The sequence below is a fragment of the Natrix helvetica genome, assembly GCF_964273705.1.
Source record: "Natrix helvetica genome assembly, chromosome: 7".
Lineage (NCBI taxonomy): Eukaryota > Metazoa > Chordata > Lepidosauria > Squamata > Natricidae > Natrix > Natrix helvetica.
Genome location: NC_138558.1, coordinates 30,660,409 through 30,688,033, shown reverse-complemented (window position 1 = coordinate 30,688,033; position 27,625 = coordinate 30,660,409). Strand labels below are relative to the sequence as shown.

Sequence of the window (27,625 nt, the reverse complement as noted above, 5' to 3'; positions counted from 1 at the left end):
GTGACAAGTGATGTAGCTGCCTCCAGGGTAAAACAAAGCTTTAGATATTACACAAGCAATTTAACTGTTTTCTAAACAGATTGCCAAGACAGTGGGAGTTGGCACTGTATTTTAAAGCTTGGATACTTGAAGTGACTGCTGATTATAGACCTTTTGATTTGCCTTCTGCATACAACAGGCAACCAAGTAATCCAGTAAAGAATGCTCACAAGCACTTAAACTTGTCTTCATGGCTTCCCATAGATTCCACTCAAAACTCACTCCATAAAAGTGGAGGTAAAGAGGCCTGTATACTGATAACAAAACAGTTGCCTTATTCCAACTCTCAAGAAACATCCCTACCCCCATCATCCAATCCAGAAGAAGTGTTTTATAATCCTTTCCCTCATAAACAGAAAAGGAAGAAAGAAGCCTGGCAAAGACTCCTCACAAGAAAGAAAGAAACTGGGGAGGGGGTGGTTGTTTCTTAAACACAATAAGGAACATAATTAACTTCACAATTCTTTGTGTTTTTCGTTTGACTACAGGGTGGAGATGAAAGAGGGCTCCTAAGTCTTGCATTCCATCCCGATTACAAAAAAAATGGGAAGTTGTATCTGTCCTATACCACCAACCAAGAACGATGGGCTATCGGGCCTCATGATCATATTCTTCGGATAGTAGAATACACTGTGTCCAGGTATGGATTCTATATACAATCTCTACAGTGTTTCCTAGTATGCTTTTAAGTATTTGTGTCCCTTTTCTGCTCTCTTAAATCCTATGTTTGTATCTTTTACTTTCAAAGATGAAACTCTTGATTGATGAAAGGTACATATAGATATTACACAGTGCTATGCTTTGCTATGCTATATATAATATAAACTATATTGTGTAATATAATACAGTCCAAACTAAATTTTAGGCAAATAATGTTGAGACTAGAAGCAATTACATTTACTTTTCTCTCTTCTATATTTATTCAATTATTCTTACGTTAATAATTCTGGTAATGGTAATTCTGGTAATAATAATAATTATGATAATGTTCTGATTACTGGATAATTCAGTGTATAATATAAAAATCTGATATCCCACTGTATTTGGAATTAAATGATTTCTTATATATTGAGGAATAAACAACAAACTAATTGAGAGACATATGTGCACAGGATAAATAATATATTACTTTCTTTTCCAGGCTAATCAGTAACATGTAGGCAAAATCTTGGCCCTTATGATGATTTCAGAAGTTCTATTCAGGGTACCCTGCTTATTCTCACATTCTCAGAATGTTTTCCTTACACTAATATTACAACTCTATTGATTGGTTCCTAATATTCTTCAATTTGTTATCTGTTATAATATGGTATTTCATAAATGTCTAGTCCCCAAAACCAAGAAGGACACCCAGATTTATTTCAATGCAGTTTCCTGTATTGGTCCTCATTCCTAGACATAAATCTTGCCAAACTAAAGGAATTACTTACATCATTAAAAATATATTTTGACAAGTTGTAGGGAGGAACTATCTTGACCCTATTTCTCCCAACTAAATTATCTATACTTTGCTATTTCTTGGTCCTCTGGAATGCAGCCCCTCCCTTCTGGGAATCCAGACTATATTCCACCTCTAGAAAGTGTTTTTGTTGCCTATCCTTTTAAGCAACCATTAGTGATAATCTAAAATTAATTCCTCTCTGTATGCAACTCTATGTGTTTTAGATCCTGACTTGCCTTCAAAGAACTTTATGTAGTACTTGCTGTATATCCTGTCTCATACCCCAGCACTATTTTACATTCACAAGTAAAGTAGGACATAAAGTGAGATTTGGACATAAGAGTGAGATAATTTGGGGTCAGATTAGATGATCTTCAGTCATTTTTTATCTTTGTGATTTGAAAGGTACAAATAGCATCTTTGAGACAGGAAGCTTGAACTCAGGAAGTTTAAAATGTCAAACCACCGAGCTAGTTTTTCACACCTAGCCAAACCGCATAAGTCAATATTTCCTGCATGACAATCGGCTTCTGCCTAGCAATAAGGAGCTTAGCCAATAGGAATGTTTAAAGATATTTCCGTGTTTTGCTGCTTTTGAACTATATAAAGCGTGTGTCTTAATCAAGATCTTTTGTTCAGACGTAAGATGTGGGTTTACACTGTCTGAGTCTTTTGGCCAAAATAAAGTTTATCTTGATCTTGAAGTCCGGGCCCTTTGATTTTCTGCAGCACAACAACTCTGCAACATGTCATCCAAGGGCAACCTAGTATTGTGCCATAAGATGGGCTTCATGAGCTGCCTGAAAATGTGAATTTGAATTACTCGCATGTTAGTTAGAATCTACTCCTTCACCTGCTTCACGTTGCAAACTCTTGCAAAAAGGAAGGCAAAGCAACAAAAACCGTATATTCATTTGTATTATGGCAAGCAACTGTTTACATTGCTGTCTGTCATTATTTAAAAATATTTTACAGGCTGAAAACAAAAATGATATACCTACTTTGAAGTTAAATATATTACTGGAATTCATTTCTTCCCTCACTTATTGCAGGAAGAATCCACACCAAGTTGATATGCGGACTGCAAGACCTTTCCTAGAAGTTGCAGAACTACATAGAAAACATCTTGGAGGGCAGCTGTTTTTCGGTGCTGATGGGTTTTTATACATAATCCTTGGTGATGGAATGATCACAATAGATGATATGGAGGAGATGGATGGTCTGAGGTATAAGAATTTCCAGTAGATAAAAACCTTTTTTGTCTTTTGATTTTTAAAATTTCCACCCTAATTCTGCTCTTGAAATATAAGTAATTACCATTCTATATTTACGTTATTTCATATCACTTTACTGAATGAATGAGAAATTAAAATTTGTTCCCCATGACAAATAGTTGGAAATAATTCATCATAATTTAATTGCTAAAGTTGTGTTATTTATTATCTATTACTCATTTTCAGAAGAGAATCTGATTTAAAATAAACAAAAATGTGACCATTAAAAATTAAAGATCAGTCATGTTGACTTAATTTTTGAGAAACAAACTTTTTTTTAAAATCAGGTTTTCCAAACGGTATGGGGTATCTCTTTGGGGAGGGGAAGACAGGCTCCAGGGGAGGCATGAAGAACCTGAATACATACACCTTCCCAAAGTTTCATTGTATTGAATTCATTGTTCATTTGTGCTCATCTTGATGTTAAGATTTTTAGAGGAGGTATGCAAATTACAATTACAATAAGGGGAGGTCTGATGACAAACCCCTTAAATTCTGAATCACTTCCAAGTAGGATTAAAGCAAAGATACAGAATGAGATTACTGTCTGTGGATAGACATTTATATGTATCTCATAGTATGGGACGCGATGGCTCAGTGGCTAAGCTTCTCGCTGACGCTGAGCTTGTCGATCAGAAAGGTCGGCAGTTTGGCAGTTCGAATCCCTAGTGCTGCGTAACAGAGTGAGCTCCCGTTACTTGTCCCAGCTTCTGCCAACTTGTCAGTTCAAAAGCATGTAAAAAATGCAAGTAGAAACATAGGGACCACCTTTGGTGGGAAGGTAGCAGCGTTTCATGCACCTTTGGCATTTAGTCATGCTGGCCACATGACCACGGAGACGTCTTCGGACAGTGCTGGCTCTTCAGCTTTGAAATGGAGATGAGCACCGCTGCCTAGAGTCAGGAACAACTAGCACATATGTGCGAGGGGAACCTTTACCATAATATCCATACAGATAGTATTTTAAATATGTATGACATCAGTGAAATTTGACACGAAGCCCAGAAAGATACCGTGGATTGAACTATATATTATTTGAATGACTAGCAAAACTGAAATGTAATAAAAAATAAAAAATATGGTATGTTACTTTGATTCTAAATCTTTGAATATTCCATTCTTAACAACATCACTGGCTTTTGTTACTCTGAAAAAAAGCAAGCCTCACCAATGTTGGGCTACATGTAATATGTCAGTGTCCATAGAAAATGGCACAATGATGTTTGCATCACTTTGACTTCCCGTGCCCCACCCCTTGTAGTTAGTTTTATAGTTAGTTATACTTTATTGTCATTGTACGTATATACACAGTATACCCATACAACGAAATTCACATAACACCCAGAGACCAGGCCCAACACACATAACAATCCACACACACACCCCACCCTCCCCCCAAAAAATCCCCACCCCTGTCATGTCTCTTCTAAAAGATTCTCTAACAAGTGACGACTGTTCAGAACATAAAGTAGAAGTTAAAATGCTGTTGCCTTTTAAAAATAAATTATCTTGTCTCCAACTTTCTCAGTGATTTTACAGGTTCGGTACTGCGGTTGGATGTAGACACTGATTTCTGCCATGTGCCTTATTCCGTACCACAGTCTAACCCACATTTTAACAGCACTAACCAGCCTCCTGAAATTTTTGCCCATGGACTCCATAATCCAGGCAGGTAGGTAAATTACTTTTTCTTTTGAAGAATGGAAAAGGATACTAACATAGTTTCTAAAACTTAATCAAAGCAATGTGGAAAATAATATAGGGAATAAAGAAGCTAAATAAATATTGCCTAAAGTAGCTCTTTCTTCATCAAAGTATTTGGAGTATTCTTTTACTAATGAGAAAAAGAAGTTATAAATGTGTAGAAACAGTCAGTTTGTGGCATCCTTGCTGCTTTCTGAACTTTTTTTGCAGGTGTTTCACTAGCAAACTAGGTGACACCATCAGTTCTCATAGGGAATGGAGTTTGCTCTCATTTTATATTTTAGTGGCTTACCTGTTTCTGTTGGTGGAAGTAGTCTTGGTGATTCCTTGATTGGGTTATTATTTACTGCAGTTGTTTGGCAGTTCCTTGATTGGGATATTGTTTGCTTTTTTATTGTTCAAATGTTAATCTTGGTGTTAATTCTCTGCTCATGTGGGTGTTGATTGCTGATAAGGAAATGTTTTGATCTTTTTGTTTCCTTTTTGGCTTTTTGATTGTCTCTTTTGAATGGCATGTAGATACTCTTTATGCCTGTTAATGTCTGATTTGACTGAGTGCCTGGTTTCCAGCAATTAGCTACTGTTTTTGGACTGGGCCTAGTCTAGCAGGCTTCACAGTTTCCCAGTTGAAAATATGGTTAAGTCTGTCCATGTATTGTAAAATATCTTCTGACTGTTAATTGGTGCTCTACTAGACTTCTGTCTGTTTGTCCTACATAGTGGCTGTTGCAGACCTTACACTGTATGTTGTAGGTGACTTCTGATTTTCCTTTTGGGGCTGCTGGGTTCTTTTGGTTTACTTTGGATGTTTTGGAGATTTTTAGTTAGTTTCAGTGGTGAGTTATGACCGGTACACCCCGGTACAGGTGTACCAGTGCCTGCTGGGAGTACCGGGTACCGTTGCGGCACAGTGCTCCAGAGGGCCCACCCATCCGCCCGTGTTTCTTACCGGTTTTGAGCTCTTCGGTGCTTCTGTGAACGGAGCGTATGGCGCCTGTGCAACACTCCACCGAGCAGCTAGAGCGTTGCGGAGACATCACGGAGCGTTGCAGACAGTAAGTACACATGCGCGCGCTGCGTGTGTTCATGTGGTGGACGCCCGGCCCCGCTGCACTGTACCAGTTGCACCGGGATCTGGAACCCACCACTGGTTGGTTTGTGTGCTATGATAATGCCATGTGGATGTAATAGTTTGTTGGTGTTTTTTGAGATGTTTTTGACCTATGGCAGTGTTATCCTTTTCACAGCTTGTATGAGTTGTGCTGCATTGGGTTGAATGATTATTTTTGATCAAGTTGCATGGCTATCCGTCTTATTGGAAGATATTATATATTATGATCTGTTTCCTTTTTCTAATGTTCAGGATTACTACAGTGAGTTTTATGCTTATATAAATAATGTTCTTACACAGTTTCTCTTGTGGGATTTTGTTGTTGCTTTGGTAATGGAGCACCAGAGCAACAACCCAAGGTGTGAAGTGTGAGTGGTTTTATGATACACCGATGTTTCTAATTTGCCATCACTGCCCCTGCTTAGGAGAATACCCAGGAAGGGGAGCATGTTGTTGTTTTCTTCTTCCCAGTGAATTTTATTCATTTGAAGGTGGTGTTGATAGTTTGGTATGTGTTCTCTTGTTATTATAACAAAGGTAGCATCTATGTACTGGGTCCATACTTTGGGTTGTGTGTATGGAAGTGCTATCAATTCCAAGAGTTCCATTATAGTAATACAATACAATAGGAGAGTTGGAAGGGACCTTGGAGGTCTTCTAGTCCAACCCCCTGCCTAGGCAGGAAACCCTATACCATTTCAGACAAATGGCTATCCAGTCTCTGCTATGAGTCCTGAAAATGGTGATCCCATGGGTGTTTCTTTGATTTATTGATATGTTTGTTCATCAAACTGAAAGTATGTGGTTATACAAAGGTTGATAAGATCTATGACTATGGCTATTTCAATCTTGGTGTATTTGGTTAGATTGGTTCTGCTGTCATGGATTCTTTGGCTAATTCTGGGTCTAAGGATACAAAAAGTGTTGTGACTTCAAATGGGACCATGGTTTCATCTTCATCTGTTATCACATCTTTGATTCTTTGGAGACACTATAGTGGTGAGTTGATGGAGTATTTACTTCCAGCTGTGAAGTGTCCAAGCTTTTTTGTCAATTCTTTAGAGATGTTGTAGGTTGGGGTCCTTGGTAATGGTACAGTTTGACAGAGAGGTATGTCTGACTTGGGTGTTTTGAAGCATCCATAGAACCATGGCAGACTGGTTCCACTACATTTCATCCACCACCGGTTCTTTTATTTTTTGTATTCCTGGAAGCCAGGCACTCAAACATATTTGCTCTTTTCTGAGTGAGTTGCCTATGAATTTATATTTTCTAATTATCCAATTTCTCAGTTTGCATATGATTGTTATTTAATGCTCCATTTAAGAAGGTACACTTTAACATCAGTAAATAGAAATTAATTGGTGATATAGAAATAGAAGTCATATATAGCAAACAAATGAATTAGTTCATGTCATCACAAAACAATGTCCTTGAACAGGTGTGCAGTGGATCGCCATCCAACAGATGTAAATATTAATTTAACAATACTTTGTTCAGACTCGAATGAGAAGAACAGATCATCAGCAAGGATCCTTCAGATAATAAAAGGAAAAGATTATGGTAAGTGCTAGATCATGGAGCATTTAATATTCATATTCCCTTCAAAAAATAGATAGAAAATCTAATATAGCAACAGTATAGTGTCCAGATGTTAGGAATACAATAGGTATCTTTTTTTTTACTTATGATGGATATTTTCTTATATTATAATTGTATTCGGCATTAATTTATACAAATAAAAACTAATAGAAAATGCAAAAAATTAATAACAAAAAGAAAAAGTATAAAGTTTATAAAATGTATAAAATAATAAACAAAGGATATAAATAATTGCCATAGTAAATACTAAATAAAAATAAACAATGTGAAGAAAGAAAGAAAATGTAAATGCGGCAGAGAAAAGAAAAAAGAAGAAAAAAAATAAAATAACTTCCCCCTGATCACACCAAATGTAATTTTTTTCTTAATTGACCTTCTATTAAAAAAACAATAAAGTATCTCTTCATCCCATATCTCATCTATTTATTTATAAACAAGTCTTAAACTCTTGTTATTCTAATCAGCAAAAGTCCATTAAGGGACACCAGAAACAACAACATATCTATTTTAAATGAATCCCAGAATCCACCTTTTAATTTTTTCTCTTCCTTCTATATATCTTCCTTTTTCTATAAGAAACATTTCCCAAACCTCATTATTCAATCATAGTCAATTAATATTCATGAGCAGCTGAATTGTAAACCTGTGTGAATTGTTTAGATTCAGGATTATATAAAAATTACACACACACACACACACACAAACACACCCAGATCAACACAGGGTAAACTTTCAGAACAGTGATGAAAATCAGCAGTGGCTATAGCTTTTCCTAAGTGAAAGTACTATGTTAGATAAATGCTAATTTGCCATTAATCTTTCAATATCAAAATTTAGTATCCACTGTTGTCCGTTCCACACACCCCGCCGCCGCCAGTTAAAACTATAGGCAGTAGTACCATTCTTCTGGAAGCACAAGTATATTGCAGTTTTTCATATTTCATTTGGAGGTACAGCAAGAGTATTCTCATATCTTTAAAAAAAGATGAGAATGGTATTTAGAACAATTCTGTTCAATTAGCATGTTCTAACAGGGGAAATTTACAGATGGTTCCCTTTGATACCAAAAATAGCTTCTTCTTTTTTCCTATGGCATTTTTATTTTATGAGATGCAAAATATCAACTTTATTTTGTTTTTAAAAAGAAGTTCATGTTACAGTGAAGGCCAAGAAATAATGGTCATAGATGGTAGCTATTTTTAGCAGCTGTATTTGAAGTTCCTTGAATATTATTTGGGTATAAGTCATGTTACATATTGATAAACTTAATTGTGAATGTTTATAGAGAATTGTTCAATATAAACCTAATTCTGAAATAATTTATTTTAAATGTCGTATTTCCCAATTCTTAGCACATGCTTTTATTAACTTTAATTTAATCTAACACTATGGTAGTTCTTTTCCAGAAAGCGAACCTTCACTTTTAGAATTTAAGCCATTCAGTTCTGGACCACTGGTTGGTGGATTTATATACAGAGGTTGCCAATCTGAAAGACTTTATGGAAGTTACATATTTGCAGACCGCAATGGGTAAATTATTTACAATTCTCATAGAAAAAGTGATGTGTTATTTCTAACTTAAAAATGAAAGTGCATTATATGGTGATGAAAGTTTGCTAGTAGTATGTATTGCCAGGATGGATTTCAGAAATCTAATTTTAAAATATTATAATGGTTCCAGCCCTTAATGGAAGGTTGAACTAAGATGAGGCCACTGAAGGACTTTTATTTCCATTGCTTTAGAATCGCATTTTCTCCGCCAAGTTCAGCCTTTATTTGAAACCATGAGGTAAACTCAACTAAATTTGATCTAAAATGTTATTGGTATACAGATGACATATAGCTTTACCTTACTTTTTGATCTATTAGTCACAGGGAGATAGTAGAAAAACTGAACATGAATCTGAAGGAAGTTGGGAATTAATAAGATAAACAGCTATGATTAGTGCTAATTCAGATAAACTGAGGAAATCGTGGATTGGTAAATCTTCATCTTTGATCTTGAAGATCAATTTTGGAGTTTGTGGTTAATTCGGGTCTGAGTTCTTCCAATGCAAGGGGCAGAATTATTGTGTTACTTTTTACCATTAAAAATAACTGTCAATTCTCTAGGAAAAACTACAACATTGCTTTGCATTTAGACAGAGTCATTATAATGAGCTCTACATGAAATTGCATTGTTTTCCTGAAAGTTCAGCTTTTACACAATGCAGATGCTCCCATACCAGTAAATGTTAAGTATTTGGAGCATATAACAATGTATTGTGATAGGATTTAACAGAACTCAAATCATGACACCTAGATTGTGTGGTCTAGGTAAGGATATCATGAAAATATGATCACCCAGTAAACTATGGTCTTAGTTAGTTCTCAAAGATTAGTTAATGCTCAAGATATTTACATTGACTTCAATCAGCAGTATTAAATATTAGTTTCTTGTTAGTGCTGTCATTATAAATCAAACTTAGAGTGAAAAAATAGTGCTGTTCCTTTCAAAATTTATTTTATTTTTTCTGGTCACATGAGGGAATGAAATATGGAAAGAAAGGAGAAAGGTAGCTAAGCAACATCCTCATTCAGAAATGTTTTAATTTTCACGCACATCCCCAAAAATGAAGAAATTGACAGTTTCTAGGATCCCTTTATGGAGAAAATATATTCTCAGTAATACTTTTATGTATTGTGCAAACATATCTATAGTGTTCTAAATGACATTAAAGGTCCCATGTTAAAATTATAAGCATTGCTTCAAGTCATACTGTCGTCCTATTAAAGGTACAGATTCTCTTGAATCAAGCTCTTCTTCAGGTGATTACATGGACACACCCACAATTTTCTCAGCAATGTTTCTGTTCTATTAATTCTTTGTTTTTCTACCCTATATCCCTGGTATTTCCTTGTTGTCTCTGAACTAAATACTAACCATATCTATCCTGCCTAACTTTTATCGGGATTAGTTGAGAATTTCTAAATCTCCGATGGAATCTCCTTTGGAATATCCATGCTTATGTTAGTCCTGTCAATTCTGTTGACATAATGGGACTTGCTTTAAAAGAAACATAGGCAATTGTGTTGTTAATTCTATTATCACACATTAAGAACAAGTCTTTGAGCAACTCTGGTTGTATGACATCAATCTATTATAGGCTTATCAGTTGTAACTGGAGTAGAAACTTCAAAATCACTTTTAAGTATCTATCAAAATGAAAATTGAATCATAAGCTTTATAGCTCAGACTTTAAATACAACCTTCTCAAATTTGGTGCCTTCAAGATGTGTAGGGATTACAACTGCTAGAAAACCCAACCTGAAAGCTATAATGTCAAAGAATTTGGAGAAATATGGACTGCAATTCAGATATTTATTATTTAGTTTCTACATTGACCTCAATAAAGTTAATGGAAGCATTGTGTAACTCTTCTCTTTTTATCTGTTTTTAGGAATTTTTTAACACTACAACAGAGTCTTATTACAAGACAGTGGCAAGAAAAACCATTATGTATGGGCAACAGTGGTTCATGTCAGGGTTTCTTTGCTGGACACATTTTAGGATTTGGTGAAGATGAATTGGGTAAGACAAAAAGCAACTGCTTATTGTTTTATAATATATTAATTGGAATTTATCCCAGAATTATCTTATGATTATTTACAGTAATACATTTTTGTAAAATAAAGTGAAACATAATTCCAGGAAGAGTCATTTAGATCATTGTGTGAGGTACACATTAATAACCAGCCTCCACTTAGACAAATCCAGTAAAGAAGAGCCAAATCATTCATAACATTAAAACAGAAAAATAACAATATAATAAAATGGTAGGAGGCTGATATAGCCAATTATAAAAACTCAATTAATTAATTTTGCAAATAATGTCATCTGGCAACAGAAAGCTTAACATTTGTATAGATTTACCCCTTAACAGGGCTATATATGAAGAATATCCTTTCTCTTCTAATTGTCCTACTTCAGAGAGTAACTCTATTTTTAATTCACCATTGTTTTACCTCAGAGCTTCTAAAATGTGAGGACTGAATTCCCTTTGATTATCCAGTATGTAGTACACTTTCCAGGTATGTTAAGATTACAAACATATCACCAGCAAGAGTTATGGATGTTAAAGCCAAAATATCTGGAGAAGATCAAGTTGGAAAAAAACTACTATAGATAAATATTTTGAACTGTGGTCAGAAATAGCTAATGTATATAGGCAATGGAGCTATAGAAGTGTGAAGGAAGCATATTCCTAACAGTCCCCATAGACATATGCTGTATTATCTACAAGCAATATTTAAAGAGAATATTATAGATAGTAATTTGGAATAGTCTGGATGACAAGCGGGTGCAATGGCTCAGTGGGTACAGACACTGAGCTTGTCTGCTGGAAAGTTGACAGCCCAGGTTCGAGACCCAAACACCATGCAAAGGGATAAGCTCCTGTTACTTGCTCCAATGCCTGCCCACCTAGCAGTTCGAAAGCATGCAGATGCAAATGGATAAATAGGTATCATTGGTGGTAAGGTAACTGTTTCATGTACTTCGGCATAGAGTCATGCTGGCCACATGACCATGGAAATGTCTTCGGACAATGTTGGCTCTCTCAGCGAAGAAACAGAGATGAACTCCGTACCCTAAAGTCAGACATGACTGAAAGAGGTTTCCTTTACTTTAGATGAAAAACATATAAAAACTATTTCACTAATTATAACTTCCTGCTCAGTGCAGGGATCCAGATAAAACCATTTTTACCCGATCTATTCAGTATAGAATCCACTAAACATTTGATCTACCACAGATTGAAAAGTACTTGAAAATTGGGATTCTAGACTAAAATGTTTTGAGAATTAACATATAATATAAAACAGACCATTGTACTAAACCAAAATATGTAATCACAGAAATTACATTTTATTAATCTGGATTTAGGGTTTTGTAAATGGCATAAATACAAAGAATGTTATGAAGGTCTTCTCTCACTCTTCTAAATATGATGCATATTGAATATCTACTTAAATCTTGTAAAGAAACTGTGATTATTGTATCTATAAAAGGTAGCAATATACTAATAGAATACAGTATGTTACAGCATATCAGCTGACATTTGGTTTTTCTATTTCTAAAAAAAAAAACCCTATGAATACATTTGGCTCTCCAACCACTAAATATCCTGTTTAAATTATTAAATAATCTGTGGAAAATCTGTGGTAAAGAAATATGAAGCATTCTTCATAATTCAGGTTACCAAATATTTTAAGGCAAACAACAGCATGCACCACAATATTTCAAACACGCGAGAACCAATTTGACTAAAAAACTGCAGAATCCAACTATTTTGTCAAAATGACTAAATGAGTTTCATGACAGCACTTCTCCACATAAGTCTAGGACTCTCTATTTACAGTTTTAAAAATGAGGATACACATTGATGCAGTGGTCAATTTATTTAATTCCTTCTACATAATCATATCCATAACAGTGTACTTTTCATCATAATGCCTATGTTACTTGATATTTTTAGTGAATACCAATATTTATTTATTTATTTTTGCTTCATTGACAGGTGAGATTTACATCTTAGCAAGCAGTAAAAGCATGACACAATCACATAACGGAAAACTCTATAAAATCATTGATCCCAAAAGGTAAGAAATGAATATGATCAGACATAAATCTAACAAATAAATCATAAAACTGAGAGCCAATTTGTTACTGTGGTTAAGGTATCAGGCTAGAAACCAGGAGACTGTGAGTTCTAGTCCCGCACCAGGCGTGAAAGCCAACTGGGAGACCTTGGGCTAGTCCAACCCATCTCATAGCTTTGTTGTGAGGATATTAGGACGAAGGAGCATTAGGTATATTTGTCACCTTGAGATATTTATAAAATGATAAAGATGGGATAAAAATAAATTTAAAAATGGAATATTTGTTCTACATCAGCAGATTGCAATATAAAATTTTGCAATTAAAAAAAATAATAATGGGAAAAAGGAGCTCCTAGTGGTTCCCAAGATCAGGTAGATAGAGTGAACCCTGGCACCAGTTTTTCTTGCATGGCAGGGATATTCCTTCAGTGTTGCATCTCTGGGAATGTTAGCACTACTCTAACGAATGGCCCAGTCCCAGGGCCATTAGGAAGGCTGCCCAGGCTAATTGATTAATGAGAATAGACTTTGACTGGCTATGGGCAGGAGCCATCATTGCTGGAAGTAAGTGGAGCACCCATGCTGCCTGCAAGGGCACGACAAGCCAAGATAACCCAGCTAAACTACTAGGACTTCATTAGATAAGTGGGTGCTGTCTTCCCACCAATATTCCAGCTCAGTGACATACAAATGAAACAATTGGTTGCAAGAATTGGGTATGCTTAGTCTAGAGCCATGATGGCGAACCTATGGCATGCGTGCCACAGGTGGCACGCAGAGCTCTCTCTGTGGGCACGCACGCCATTGCCAGCTGCTCTTCTGGTTTCCTGTATGTGCATGTCCCCCAGGCAGATGGTCTTAGCACGCACCAAAGTGTCAGAAAACTGAAGACCAGCTGGACAGTGTGCATGCACATCCCGCAAACCCAAAGACCAGGTGGCCGGCATGCGCACGGGGCAGCTGGTCTTTGGTTTTCTGGCATGCATATGCACATGCACATACATTCCGGTTTGGGCACAGTGTCGAAAAGGTTTGCCATCACTGACCTAGAGAAAAGGACAAGGGGTGACATGATAGCAGTATTCCAGTATTTGAGAGGCTGCCACAAAAAAGGGGGTCAAATTATTCTCCAAAGCACTAGAAAGCAAGACAAGAAACAATGGATGGAAACTAAACTAAATTAAGGAGAGTAACAACTAGAATTAAGGAGAAATTTCCTAACAGTAAGGACAATTAACCATTGGAACACCTTGCCTTCAGAGATTGTAGGTTTTAAAGAAAAGGCTGGGCAGCCACCTGTCTGAAACAGAATAAAGTTGGACTAGAAAATCTCCAAGGTACCTTCCAGCTCTATTCTGATTGAAATGTTACAATGGGCTGTTGTCTATTTATGCAACACCCTATTTGGATATATTTTCCATCAAAAGCAACATAGAGCAACTCATACAATTACATTAATATTTGCACACAACCTTCCCAATAGATTGACTATTGTAAGCAACTTTTCTAATAAATGTTTTTTAAAAAATGCTACACCTAATGCTACATAATACATATGTATTTGTATGTGTGCCTTTTTGTATAGATGCCTCTACTTATAAGTTTTTCATGAAAATATTCATGAAAAGTTTCTCTTTCTAAGAAAATTGGACAGGTTCTAGTATGAATGATTGAAGATAAATTTATAGAAATATATATTGTAAGATCTGCAAGAACTGACAGAGGCGTAGGGAAGGTGATCCTGGAGCCTTTGCTTGTGGTAGGGGAGGAATAAAAAAGCTTTTAAACTATAAATTAAATAAGATTGCATGCCACAGAAAAAGTTCTAATGATTTGTCATGGATCTGTCATTGAAACAACATGTTATTAATTAAGAAGCAGATGTTACTGCCAATCATGCTCTTCTATTTGTTTTGTTTATTAAAGATTTCTAGTGAAAGTATTTTTATAAAACAAATACTACTCCACTTCACTGAGATTGTTTAGTCTGTTGGTGTGTGGATTTAGGTGAATTTTACACCTTTAATCCACTATTAGTTTCTGATTACAAAGAGGCTGTTTGTTTGACCTTGGATTTGTGCTCTTGTTACCCCACCATTTAGAGTGGCCTGAAATTGGCATAACTTAAAGGCCAGACCTCTCAAAGCAAAACTCTCTGTTCGCTATTTAATGTGTGGCCTAACTTAAGGACAGCAAATACTTTGAAATGCATATGAAATGAAACTGATGAGGAAAGGACGTTTTATAGGGTTACCATTTTTGATATGTTTACATGAGCTCAAAATAACACTTAAAGCCTTATTAACATTCTCAATGCAACTTTCAAGTGATGAGTCTCAAAAAGTATACAATAATAATAATAATTATTATTATATATTATTATCCACACATCCCAAGTTCTATTTTCTCATGAAAATGCAAGCTTCTGAATCTATAGAAATATATTCCTGGATTTTTTTGACAGTTTGCATGAATTGCATGTTTGCAGCAGAATCTCATGCCAGTTGTTGAGAGTAAAAAATTGAATGATGGATCTCTTCTAGTCTGATGGTGATGGTAGGATTTCAAGGGCAATGCATGCCAAACCAAAACTTTCTGTATATCAAACATCAAAATGAGGTATGGGAAGGAATTATTACATTGAATTAAAACATTTTCCAATATCATAGAAATATACCAAGTATCAATTTCTCGAACCAGTACAATAAACATTCTGATTAGTTAATATTTTTTTCTAGGATAGCATTGCCTTGTCCTAGGACATTTGGTATAATAAGGTATTGGAGGAATATAATGCTTGTGGGGGAAGATAATTAATAATAGTCATGGCACTCATTGATAACATCAATGATGGTTTAATTGCTGGTGCTAATATTTTTCTAGATGAATAAAAACAGGATTTTTAAAAATGGTTTCCAAAGGAATATTCATTGGATCCGTTTTTTAAAAATTCTTATCAGAAATTCAATTTTAAATATACCATATATAGTATATTCAGATAGAATACTACCTGCAGATAAGTCAAACCCAATTTAGGGAGTATATTTTGTCACATAAAATTGTGAGCTTATCCGCAAGAATATACTGTTTTTTTCAGAGTATAAGACACACCTTTTTGCCTCAAAAAAGAGGCTGAAAGTCTGGGTGCATCTTATACACCGAATACAGCATTTTTTTGCCTCCTGAAGCCCCCCCCCTTCACCAAAATGGCCGAGCATAGACTTATGGAGGGCTGGGGCGGACAGAAATGACAGAAAAACGGCTCATTCCCCCCCCCCCAGCCCCCAGCAGCCCTCTGTAAGATTCCTAAAGGCTATGCATGCAATTTTTGGGGCAAAAACTGGGCCCATTCTCGTGAAAAACGGGCCATTTTTTGCTCATTTTTGCCCACCCAAGGAGCACTCTGCAAGCCCCCTAAAAGCTATTCATGCCTTTTAAAAAAACAGGCCCATTTTCATGAAAAACGGGCCGTTTTAGGGAGGCTTGCAGTGTGCAAAAACTTTTTTTTTTCCTTTCAAGCTCTTTAGTTAGAGTGGTTGATGAGAATTACATTGATCAAGTGCTGTGTCAGCAGAAACAAAGTCTTAGGTGCTGCAGATTATCAGCGACTTCCTTCTCCAGCACATGGATAAATACACCTGGAAACATCTACCTATCTACTCTCTCTCTCTCCCTAACTACCTACTGTATTTCTCTCTCTCTCTCCCTCTACCTACCAACCTGCCTACTCTCTCTCTTCCTACCTACCTACTGTATTTCTCTCTCTTTCTCTCTCTCTCCCTTTCTCTCTCTCTCTCCCTTTATCTACCTAACTACGCACTCTGCCTACCTACCTACTATATTTCTCTCTCTTTCTCTCTCTCTCTCTATCCCACTATCTACCTACCTATTTTTTTAAAAAATTGCCTCTTCAAAACCTTGGTGCGTCTTATACTCCGGTATGTCTTATACTCCGAAAAATATGGTATATGGTAAATTTGAAGAAGCATTTGAGAGTTCCAAGCTTTCCCAGTTCATTTGAGGAATGAATGGTGCCCTGTACAATAATCATTTGTTATGCCAAAGCAACCTTTCCCAACTGGATTTTTTTTCAAATAAGTTAAAGTATAACTCCTCAAATTTTAGACAGCATGCCCATCTGAAAAGCATGGCCCACACCTTTAAAGCAATAGTATTCTATGTATTCTAACATACATTTCAGGTACCTGGTAACAGTAGAGATTTTCCCTTATTTAGTGTTCATACCTGCGTGTAATCTCTATAGAAAGCAGACAAATTAACATTGTTAGGCTACCTAAAATAAAAAATATGTTTCTTACATTAAGAAGGCCACTGGTATAAGGATATATTAGCTTTATTTTTATGTGTAGATGGATTTTTGAAGTATTTTAAGAAAGCTGCCAACTCTAACTAAGATGTAGGGAACCTACCGCTTTCCAATTGCTGTAATTTCCAGCATTCCAAAAAACATAAACACCACACATTCCACACCCTGCCTTTCCTTTTTCCCCCCCTCTCTCCCTACTTTAATTTAAAGCTTTATTTGCTCATTCATTCCTTTCCTCTTAAGAAGGCACGTTTCCTGTTTAAATTTTTTAAATAATATTTGGTTAGGTATTAACTATATTTTGTCCATTTCATTTAGTAATATTTCTACAGGGATAGCACAGACTGGATGTTATAATGCTTCAAAATTATTTAAAAGTTTCTTTTTTTGAGAGTATTTTTTAAAAGTTGTCCTAATAAACATAATTACTCAGATTTGTTTAAATTAACAAGCATTGTCTTTCCAACAAACACCTGGCTCGCCAAGAGAAGATTGAAGAAAGAAGAATATCAGTTATCCTTGACTTAATACTGATTATTAACGTGAAAGTTCTTATTGAGACTTGCAGAAATATTGGCTGAAATGACCATGTAATGCTGAAGTTATTGTTTTTAAATTAAATTAAAACAGAACATTTATCTTTGATTTTTCAAAAAGTAATCTTAATATATTCATAGCAATGGTAAGCAAGATTCTATAGCAGAGGAAGTTAGTGGGAGAAATTGCTCAGTTCATGTAAATAATTCCAATGAGAGAAAAAAAGCAAGAAGGCAACAGAAGACACCGATATAGCTGTTTAAATCTTAGTAAAGCTCTGAAAATAAGAAAGGAAATATGCATGGAATGGAAAAATTGCCAAATCCCAAAAGAAAAACATAAACAGTAACTTAAAACTCTAGAGTTGGTGTCAGAAAGCAAAATCTCAGAACGATCTGATGTTAATAAACCTTCTTAAGATATGTTCAGAGAAAAAGACATTATACCAGCTGTTCAGTAAAGAAGGCAAAACAGTAAAGGTAACAAAGGAAAAAGAACAATACAACTTCTTTGTTAAAGAAGGCAAAAAAGCATGTGTTGCTCCAGGAAACTGTCATGAGAAGGATGAAAGAGCAGAACTGAAGATGAAGGTTGATAGAAATACGGTTTTGGAATAGAAAGTAAAGTTTAAATCTCCAGGACCAAATGATTTTTTTCCAGTAAACAGACGTAGCTAATGGGCTGGCAGAACTTTTAAATATTATGGCTAAAAAATGCTGGAGAACTAATTAAACATTAAATGATTAGAGGACAAAAAATGTCCCTATCTTCATAACTGCAGACCAATAACTCTTACAGTGGTTAGAATTCCAGAGCAAACCATAAAGACACTTGGAACTTAAGTTGACTGCAAACTGAAGCCACCAGTGTGATACAGGTGGAAAAAAATCAAACACAATTTTAAATTACACTTAAGGGAATATGATTTCCAAATCTTTGGGTGTAATTGTTTCATTTTATTTTGCATTAGTCAGACTCCATTTCAACTATTGTGCTCAGATCTGGCTACTCTATTTTATGAAGGATACATATAAACTGGAACTGATTGTTCGGAATGAGTTTGGTTCTATTAAGGGAAATGGAAGTGACACAGAGTATTTAGTTTTGAGCAGTCTAAACAGAAGATGGGGTAGATTAGGAAAACTTTTTTCAAAAGCTTTAAAGGATGTCACTAAGAAGGTCAAGAGTTGTCCACCATCATTTAATAGTGCGAGACACAAAATTCATTGAAGTTATAGTTATACAGATTTTGATGTAATTTTAGAAAAATATCCTAGCAATAAAATTAATATGACAATGAAAACAATAACCCAAAAGAGTGGCTTCCTGAATTTGTTCAAGTAAAGACAAGACAACCATCTCTCAGGGACACTTTAAACTTGATTCTTACAGATATCAAAGGATTTGACTTGACCTGTAGCCTAATTCAAATTTATGAATATATGGTTCACTAATAAATAAGATCTATAGGGACATAGTGGCTCAGTGGCTAAGACGCTGATCAGAAAGGTCAGCGGTTCGAATCCCTAGTGCCGCGTAACGGAGTGAACTCCCGTTACTTGTCCCATCTTCGGCCAACCTAGCAGTTCGAAAGCACATAAAAAATGCAAGCAGAAAAATAGGAACCATCTTTGGAGGGAAGGTAACAGCGTTCCGTGTGCTTTCGGCATTTAGTCATGCCGATCACATGACCACAGAGATGTCTTTGGACAGCATTGGCTCTTCGGCTTTGAAAGAGAAATGAGCACACACACACCAGAGTTGGGAACAACTAGCACATATGTGCAAGGGGAACCTTTACCTTTTTAATACATAAGATAAGATATGTTAAAATATATGTTAATCTTTTATTGTACTTATTTGAGAATCATATATTCATAAATTAATGCAAAACTTATCCACAAAGAACAATTAAAAAGGAAACCCATCCAAGTGGATTGGGTGATTTCCTTCAACAAAAATATAAATAAACCTTGAAGTCAGCTGCAATTCTTCAGTATACTTTAGCTTTAATGAAATGATAATTGATTGGCATGCTTGCCTAATTTTATGCACTGAATTTTTTTCACAATAAATTTCCTTGAATATGTAAGCTCAAAATTAGCTTCAGTCCATTTCTCCCCCTCCTTCTTTTTGCATAGACTGCACTGTGGCCTTCCCTTTATAAGGCAAAAATACCTATCTGTTTATATCTTCCTATTTTCTGATGTGTGCAAGGAAATCCTGCGTCAACTGTCATAAAGTATGTAATACATAATTGAGCAACTTTAGCTCCACCAGCCAGTTCTTTCCTGATTCATCCGTCAAAGTGCAACGCAAGTGGCCCCCTAAATTGATAAATTCCCACAGTGCCTGTTGACCCAGCTGCCAAGGCCTCATCCAGCAGGTGTTGTTTTTATGACCACCCTGACAGTAATACAAACTGTTTAGCAGTTGCATTGACCTCACAGCTATTAACACTGATACAGACTTCATCTGTATAGCTAGTTTTCAAATATGACAGAATTGCTTAAAGACTAGGGGTCATGAACAAGTATACCATATAAGAATACATTTGATATGCTGCTGAGCTTTTTTAAAAAAATCCAAAAGCTGGAAAGGTTCTTTTCCTTACTTCCCACTTCATTCCCTTGCAGTAAATCAAGTAATGAGCACTTGGCAAACTTCCCAGTAAGAAAGCAAATGTACTGAAAAATACCTGAAAGAGGGCTGTATTTATTCTGAGAAAAGTAGATGTTTTTCTATGTTCCGCTGGTGATTCTACACCATAACTTATTCCCATTGTTATAATTTGAAGATGGAAAATTTTTCTTCTCGCCACCAGGATAACTAAGATCATGATCATTTTAATGAAGTTGCTTCTGATAAGGGACAGATGAAATTAGATTTAAATCAGTCTTGTTCTAAAAATGCCCTTCAAATATGCTGGCATTACATATATTTATTCAAACTCACAGTGCCACAGCGGTGTCACGTGACGCATCAGGATTTTTTTCCCCCCTTTGCTAAACTGGATGTGGGTGTGGCCAGCGCGTGACACATCTGGCCCGCGGACTGCGAGTTTGAGGGCCCTGTTCTAGCATAACAAATGCCCATAAGGTGTTTTAGCTAACTCTTCGTGTAATAATTATGTGATTGCCAATATTTTTGGCTCAAGGTTGACTCAGCCTTCCATCCTTCTGAGGTTGGTACAATGAGGACCCAGATTGTTGGGGGCATTATGCTGATTCTGTAAAGCAGGGGTGTCCAAACTTGGGAACTTTAAGACTTGTGGACTTCAACTCCCAGAATTCCCCAGCCAGGGGAATTCTGGGAGTTGAAGTCCATAAGTCTTAAATTCCCAAGTTTGGACACCCCTGCTGTAAACCATTTAGAGAGGGCAGTAAAGCATCGTGAAGCAATATATAAGTGCTGTTGCTATTTTGTAACTATAATATTCATCTATAAAACTTTCTGTTTAACTCTGGCTACATTCCATAGAGTTACCTAACATTCCAAATCTAGACTATAACATTGAGAAGCACATTTGAAAGGCATTCCTGAAAACTAAGACAGATGCTCACTTATGAGCTAATCACATTTTTGTTAGTTTATGGTTCAATGTGTCAAGTGAACATTGAGGACTGAGAACGAATCAAAGCACAATTAAAAACATGCATGAGTAAAGTGTGCAATTTGAATACAATCACATAAGTGTTCTTATGTGAACTTCCCGTATGTGATTGTCAATATGAATTTGGAATGCATCTTCATATGTGAAGATATCATTTTTATAATAATTACTGCTGTTTTACATACAGTTTAAAAGGCACCACGTTGGCTTTACTAATATTCAGAGGGCTCCTAACTTCGAACAATCTTTTTTGACAAAATAATTTTTTTTAGCATTTTTAAAAATATTTTTGCTGGCTATAGTAGCAATGTTTGTTAAATAGCACACTGGATTATCATAATGAAAATTAAAATATCCATTTCTTGCACTTTACAAAAATACTGCCTCATGGTCCATTTTAAGCTTTAGTTTTGGAGAATAAAAATGAAGACTGCAAAAATGAAGATACATGTACATTGTTTATCTTTGATCCTGACATTTAAATAGGTGCATTTCCTGTATTTTTCCCATAGGCCTTTAGTTCCAGAAGAATGTAAAAGAACAGCATTTCCTGCCCAGATATTGACATCTGAATGCTCAAGGCATTGCCAAAATGGACATTGTACTCCCACTGGAAAATGTTGTTGTAATCAAGGCTGGGAAGGTGATTTCTGCCGAACTGGTAGGTATTCTATTCATAGTAATTGCTGAACATAGCAAGCCAATAACAATTTCTGACATTCTTTTTTAAAAAAATATTTATAATGACCGTCTAGAGAAAGAGACTAGAAAATCTGATTTATGAATTCAGAATTCATTTAGTAACATCCATAGATAAATTTGCAACCACAAGGCAAATATTGCGCTCAAGATTTCACCCTAACAAGATGTTCAAAGATGACATTCTTAGATCATTCAACCCAGTTTTAAATCCAAAATGTCTACTCAGAAATGCTCCATTGGACTCAACAGGACTGACTCCCCATGAGTACATGTAAGTCTGCAGCCTAAATTCCCCAAATGTTGTGCCTTGCACTTTCCATACTGGCTGAAATCCTGGGAGCTGCAGTCCTGTCTCATCTGAAAGGCACCAGATTATAAACGTTGAAGTATGGGAATACATTCATCAATCTCTGAATAGACATGTGTAATATCCACTCACAAGAGTTTCTGAGTCCTAATCCTCTGTAAAGAACTTAAAGCCCATATTGAAACAAACTTAAATATCTTTAATTGTCAATATTTAATTGACATTTTTAAAACTTAGTTTTAGAATAAATAAATGATCATACTTGGAGTTTCTTGCAGATCAAGACGACATCTTCTGCACCGAAAAAGGAAATTGAATTGTATATATTGCATGACATCAGATAAGCAGAACATGCAGAATTAGTTTTAAACATTAAGATATATTTTCGTTGTAACAAAATTTGTGCATTGTTCAAAATGTTGTCTGAAATAATTTCATACCCCCCCCCCCCATGGTACCGACATTGTTGCCTTTGCATGTTTTGCTTCAAATGCTAACAGAAGATTTCAACACTTACTTTTTTTATTTTACAGCAAAGTGTGATCCAGTCTGTCGACATGGTGGTGTCTGCATACGACCAAATAAATGCTTGTGTAAAAAAGGATACCTTGGTTCTCAATGTGAACAAATGGACAGAAACATCCGAAGAGTGACAAGGGCAGGTATTTTTGATCAGATCATAGACATGACATCTTATTTGCTGGATCTAACCAGCTACATTGTATAGTTTCTGGGACTATTTAGAGACACTACGTTTTCAATGGGCATTTATTTTTAAATCTTCTCTTTCCTTTTACTTGTAAAGACTGTTTTCCTGCTTTGAAACTCCAGTGATTCCTTTGGATTTGTAAATCTGTCTTTATTTTCAGAAATGTACCCATTCACTTATAAATATCTGATTGCATAATTAGTGGAATATTAACATTGCATTTTCAGGTGGAATAATTTACATGGAAATTCCACTGGAAGCTACAGAAAATATCACTGATGTCACTATGAATTCTTTGATGTTCTACCAATGTTAAGTCTATCGTTATTTTATTGTTGCAATCAGAAAGGAGTTCTGAAATTTTTGACATAATTAGAAAAAAAAAGTACAAAAAATGGCAAATGGATTCAGATGACCACTTTTCCATCGAATATTACATATGGCCATTTTTTCTCCCATTAAAAGCTTTTTTTTAAAACGTTAAGAAAGCTAATATAGCAAGAGCTACAGGTAGTCAGTGGTGGGTTTCAAATTGTTTTACTACCAGTTTGCTCGTGTGCATGCACAATACTTCTGCGCATGTGCAGAAGCATACAGGCAGGTGGGCGGAGCATCCTGCTGCCTCTACTACCGGTTCGCCTGAACGGGGAGCAACCCACCTCTGCAGGTAGCCCTTGCTTAACAACCACAACTGGAGCCAGCAACTTAGTCGTTAAGCAAAGCAGTCATTAAGCAAAACCATGACTGTGCTTCAAATTTTTCTTTGCTTTACTGATCTGTGAAGGTCATAAATATGAGGATTGGTTGTAAGTTACTTTTCCTTTACCATTGTAACTGCAAGAGGTAGCTAAATGAGGTAATTGTTAAACAAGGACTGTGTTGCAATTGTTCAAATGACTAGAGAAATCAGTTACTTTTTGAAAAAACATGGCCATATGAATCTACTTTTCCCACTCTAGCTCTATTTCACAACTCCTTCATGCATTCTTATATAGGCAGTTCATTATAAGTTTGTAATCTTCACTTCTATCATTGTAACAGAATGTTATGCACTTAACTGCTTTACCTAACATAGATGCAAGTCTGACTGTCACAGCTTGATTTCCACACTGTTTTAATTTTTTAACAATTAAATTATATCCATATATTTTAAAAACAATAATTCTAAAAGGTCTGCTTTTTATTGAATATCTTATTTAATAATGGGCACTGGGTTTGTTTTACATATTTATATGATTTTATTTTATTTTATTTTTTATAATATAGATATCACCTAGATGAACAGCATTGTAAAATACTAAAGTTATATGTTCCTTCACCTTAATTGGAGAGTACAAGAGCCAGCACACTCTTTAATGTATTGTGGACTAATATAGAGCTGTACTATGATGCCATTCTTTGTTTATAATCCACAAAGTAGTAGTACCAACTAATTGGTCCTTTTGAATACTGATAAAATACTTGCCACTATATCAGGACTGGCCCTCTACATATGTTATTACAAAATTCACACTAAATAAAACCTTGCCAATGACTGGTCACTTTAACTAAAAAAAAAATGTTTGTGTAAGAGAACATGTATAAAAACATCAAAAAATATTATTGCCAAATATGGTTTAAAATGTAAATGCTTCTTGGAGAATAAACAGAATATTGTTTCATTTTTGTAAATGTATCAATAAACTTGGTGTACATGGTGTATTCATAATTGTTAACGTTTTTATTGATATTTTCAAAGAATTTTAAATGTTATTTCTGTGATATTCGGGACAGGTCAGAGTAGTTCATTCTTGCAGCAGATATGAATTTCTCTTTGTGTTATTGTTTTTACAGAGAAATCTTCTCTCACACTGAGAAAAGGAATGAATTAGTGTGTTCTTCATACCACAATTCATAAAACACCTGTTCCTATTCCAGTACTATGCAAAGATGTTAAGCAATACATTGCTTGAATGTGGCTTGGGTAGACAAGGAGAAAGCCTACAGGCTGAAATAAAAAAATATTTATTATATTTTAATAATAAATTTGTACACAGTGCGTATAGTAGACTGTTCTTGATCAAATATTTCTGCTTAAGCAAGAGCAAAAGAAAATGAGTCCATCCACCTTGGGTTTCAAGTAACTTCCTGACAAATGGAAATTGGTTAAGTGCTTAATTAATCCTTAGTGAATAAGGAACTGTAATTAAAAATATGCATAATTATTATAGTAACAGTGGTTATAATGCATTATTGCAGGCTGACTCTGATCACTTCCAAGCCTTCCATCCTTCCAATGTCAGTAAAATATGGATCCAGCTTGTTGGGGGCAATATGCTGACTCTGTAAACCGCTTAGAGAGGGATGTAAAGCACTATGAAGCGGTATATAAGCCTAAGTGCTATTACTATTATTACATGTTGTAGATCAACTTATGCTCTGTTCAGAGAAGGTTCAGAATTAAATGAGCATGGAAACTCAATTACTCTCTTACTCCAGGAAAGAGAATGCTCTTCCAATCATACAAGCACCTTATTGGCTAGGTAGTGTGACAGATCTTGTGATGAATCTTGCAAGTGCTTCTATCTGTAGTTTGATAACGACTCTTTATTTCCATGGTGTTTTTTTTTTATTGTCTTTTTACTGAGTTGCTTCATGAAAAGTTTTACCATTAAAAACATGCCCCGGGAACTATATGTGCACATCAGGCTTTATTATCCAATCTTCCTTTGTTCAATATGGCATTGATAGTAACAGAATCTGAGCTTCTAGAGAAAGAGGCAGCTGCCTAGTTCTGTCAATGCTGGCAGTTTCTATACATACACTTTGTAGCTTTGCCAGAATAAAAATAAGAGTTTAGAATTTTAAGTAATTGAGTCCTTGTGGAGAACGAAAGGGGAGTTATTTCTAAGTTTACACAATTTCATCCATTTTAAGAAAATAATTTTTGTTCTTACACTACTAAAACAGTTTAAAGAATGAAAAGTTTATTGCAGTAATAAGATACCTGGAAATCACTGCTTGAAGATTAAAATATTGACACAAGTAAAAATATAATATCAAGGTTCACCTAGTAACTCAAAAATACAGAATAAGCAAAATCAGTCATTTGCAACTGTCGTAAAAAATAATAAATAATATCTAGTTGTACTGCTTGTATGGTAGTAGTATAATGTCTATTTTGTGATACCAAACTGGTGTAACAATTCATAAAAAGAAAAGATAGACAAATCATTACAACATGCATTTTATTCATTTATGACTATTCCGAATAAGAAACTACAGTACTCTGTTTCTTCACGCCTTCTGCATGCTGATCTAATAGGATACGGTTTTCAGAATTCTCTATTAGTCTTGTTAAAATTGCAATATATCCAGAAACAATAGTTTGTGAAAGGATATTGTTCAGATATTAATATATCACATATTTCAGTGGCCTAAGTTGATAATGATGTAATGAGATAGAGGATTTCATGAGAATAGTGTGGAAAACAGATAGAACTAAATTAAATGTTACTTCCCCCTTCTTTTACTCACTAAAATAGGGTGGAACAATTATTTACAGGATGGGTTGCATGATTTTATTTTTAATTTTTTTGCACAAAGATTGTATTGGGCACATTGGAAAGGTCAATCTTACAATAGTAGTGGGATTTGGGGATCATTTTTAAGTTTACGGATATTTAATGATACAACCTATGACATAATAAATTTGCAAATTAAAAAAAATGGCAGCCAAATATAATTTTTGGGTCACAACTATCTAAACTTTCCTGCCTGCCCTATATTTATTATGCAAATGTAGATTTGGCTAGAGCCTTCAATCAAGTTATAAATTGAGATGACTTGTAAAAGTAATTTACCATTCTTCTGGCAATTTACTAGGCAGGATGGAAAGAGGAGACAGAGAAAAATAGTGGCGGCTCATTCTCTTTTGTTTCTGGCCTGGCCTGTTGCCATTGGCAAGTTCCTTTCAACACATTATCCCAGAGGGAGACCCATCCAGATGAATATACCTCAACGGGAAAAAAATATTTTCCACTTCTGCTGGTGGTACACAAAAAACAATTGTCCTACAGGTCATCATAAATTAGAAAATATCAGTAATTTTAATTTCATTGTTGCTTAAAAATGGTTACTACTACCTTTGTCAAATGATAAAAGAAGGAAATGTGCAGCAAAAACAAGTAACAAAATCCAATTTCTCTCAGTGATCATATTAAGAGGATTTCATTATTTTTTGATAGAAGTTAAGCAGAAGTACATAATAACTTTTGTCAAAATAGTATTATATTTATCTTTTAAGACACTTCTGATCAAGGACTATAATCAAGAACTAAGAAGAAACCTGAGACTTTAGATATCACAATATTCCTTACTTTGTTTACATTTTAAAAGCTCATTAACAGACAGGAGGTGTTCACACAAAGTAGTATATGATGTATATGAACACTAATTTAATGTGACTAATGAAAGAAGTAATCAGATACTCATTTCTACTGAGTGGAATAACAAACAGTGATACTGAAAAACCATCCACATACCAAGTTTTAATACTTACTGAAGAAAACTTGCAATCTTAAAAGTTATCAATATCCAAAATCTAAAAGAGACTAAAAGAGAAGATTGTAATGGCCATT

At 35.2% G+C, this 27,625-nt stretch overlaps 1 protein-coding gene across 4 annotated transcripts in view; it reads left to right on the top strand.

Annotated features, from left to right (window-relative positions):
* The window catches only part of HHIP (hedgehog interacting protein), an 85,871-nt gene extending 60,979 nt beyond the window's left edge, over positions 1-24,892 (top strand). The window contains exons 5-14 of one of the 4 annotated variants that reach the window (XM_081959948.1): positions 528-679; positions 2,533-2,706; positions 4,283-4,426; positions 7,011-7,132; positions 8,578-8,701; positions 10,612-10,742; positions 12,730-12,811; positions 21,801-21,949; positions 22,831-22,959; positions 24,840-24,892. In XM_081959948.1, the coding sequence (XP_081816074.1) occupies positions 528-679; positions 2,533-2,706; positions 4,283-4,426; positions 7,011-7,132; positions 8,578-8,701; positions 10,612-10,742; positions 12,730-12,811; positions 21,801-21,949; positions 22,831-22,959; positions 24,840-24,877 (1,245 nt within the window). In that variant the 3' untranslated portion in view covers positions 24,878-24,892. Of the gene's footprint in view, positions 1-527; positions 680-2,532; positions 2,707-4,282; positions 4,427-7,010; positions 7,133-8,577; positions 8,702-10,611; positions 10,743-12,729; positions 12,812-21,800; positions 21,950-22,830; positions 24,715-24,839 lie in introns of those variants that run through there. The other 3 variants (XM_081959950.1, XM_081959949.1, XM_081959947.1) reach the window with 3 other exon arrangements.
* The last annotated feature ends 2,733 nt before the right edge of the window (positions 24,893-27,625 follow it).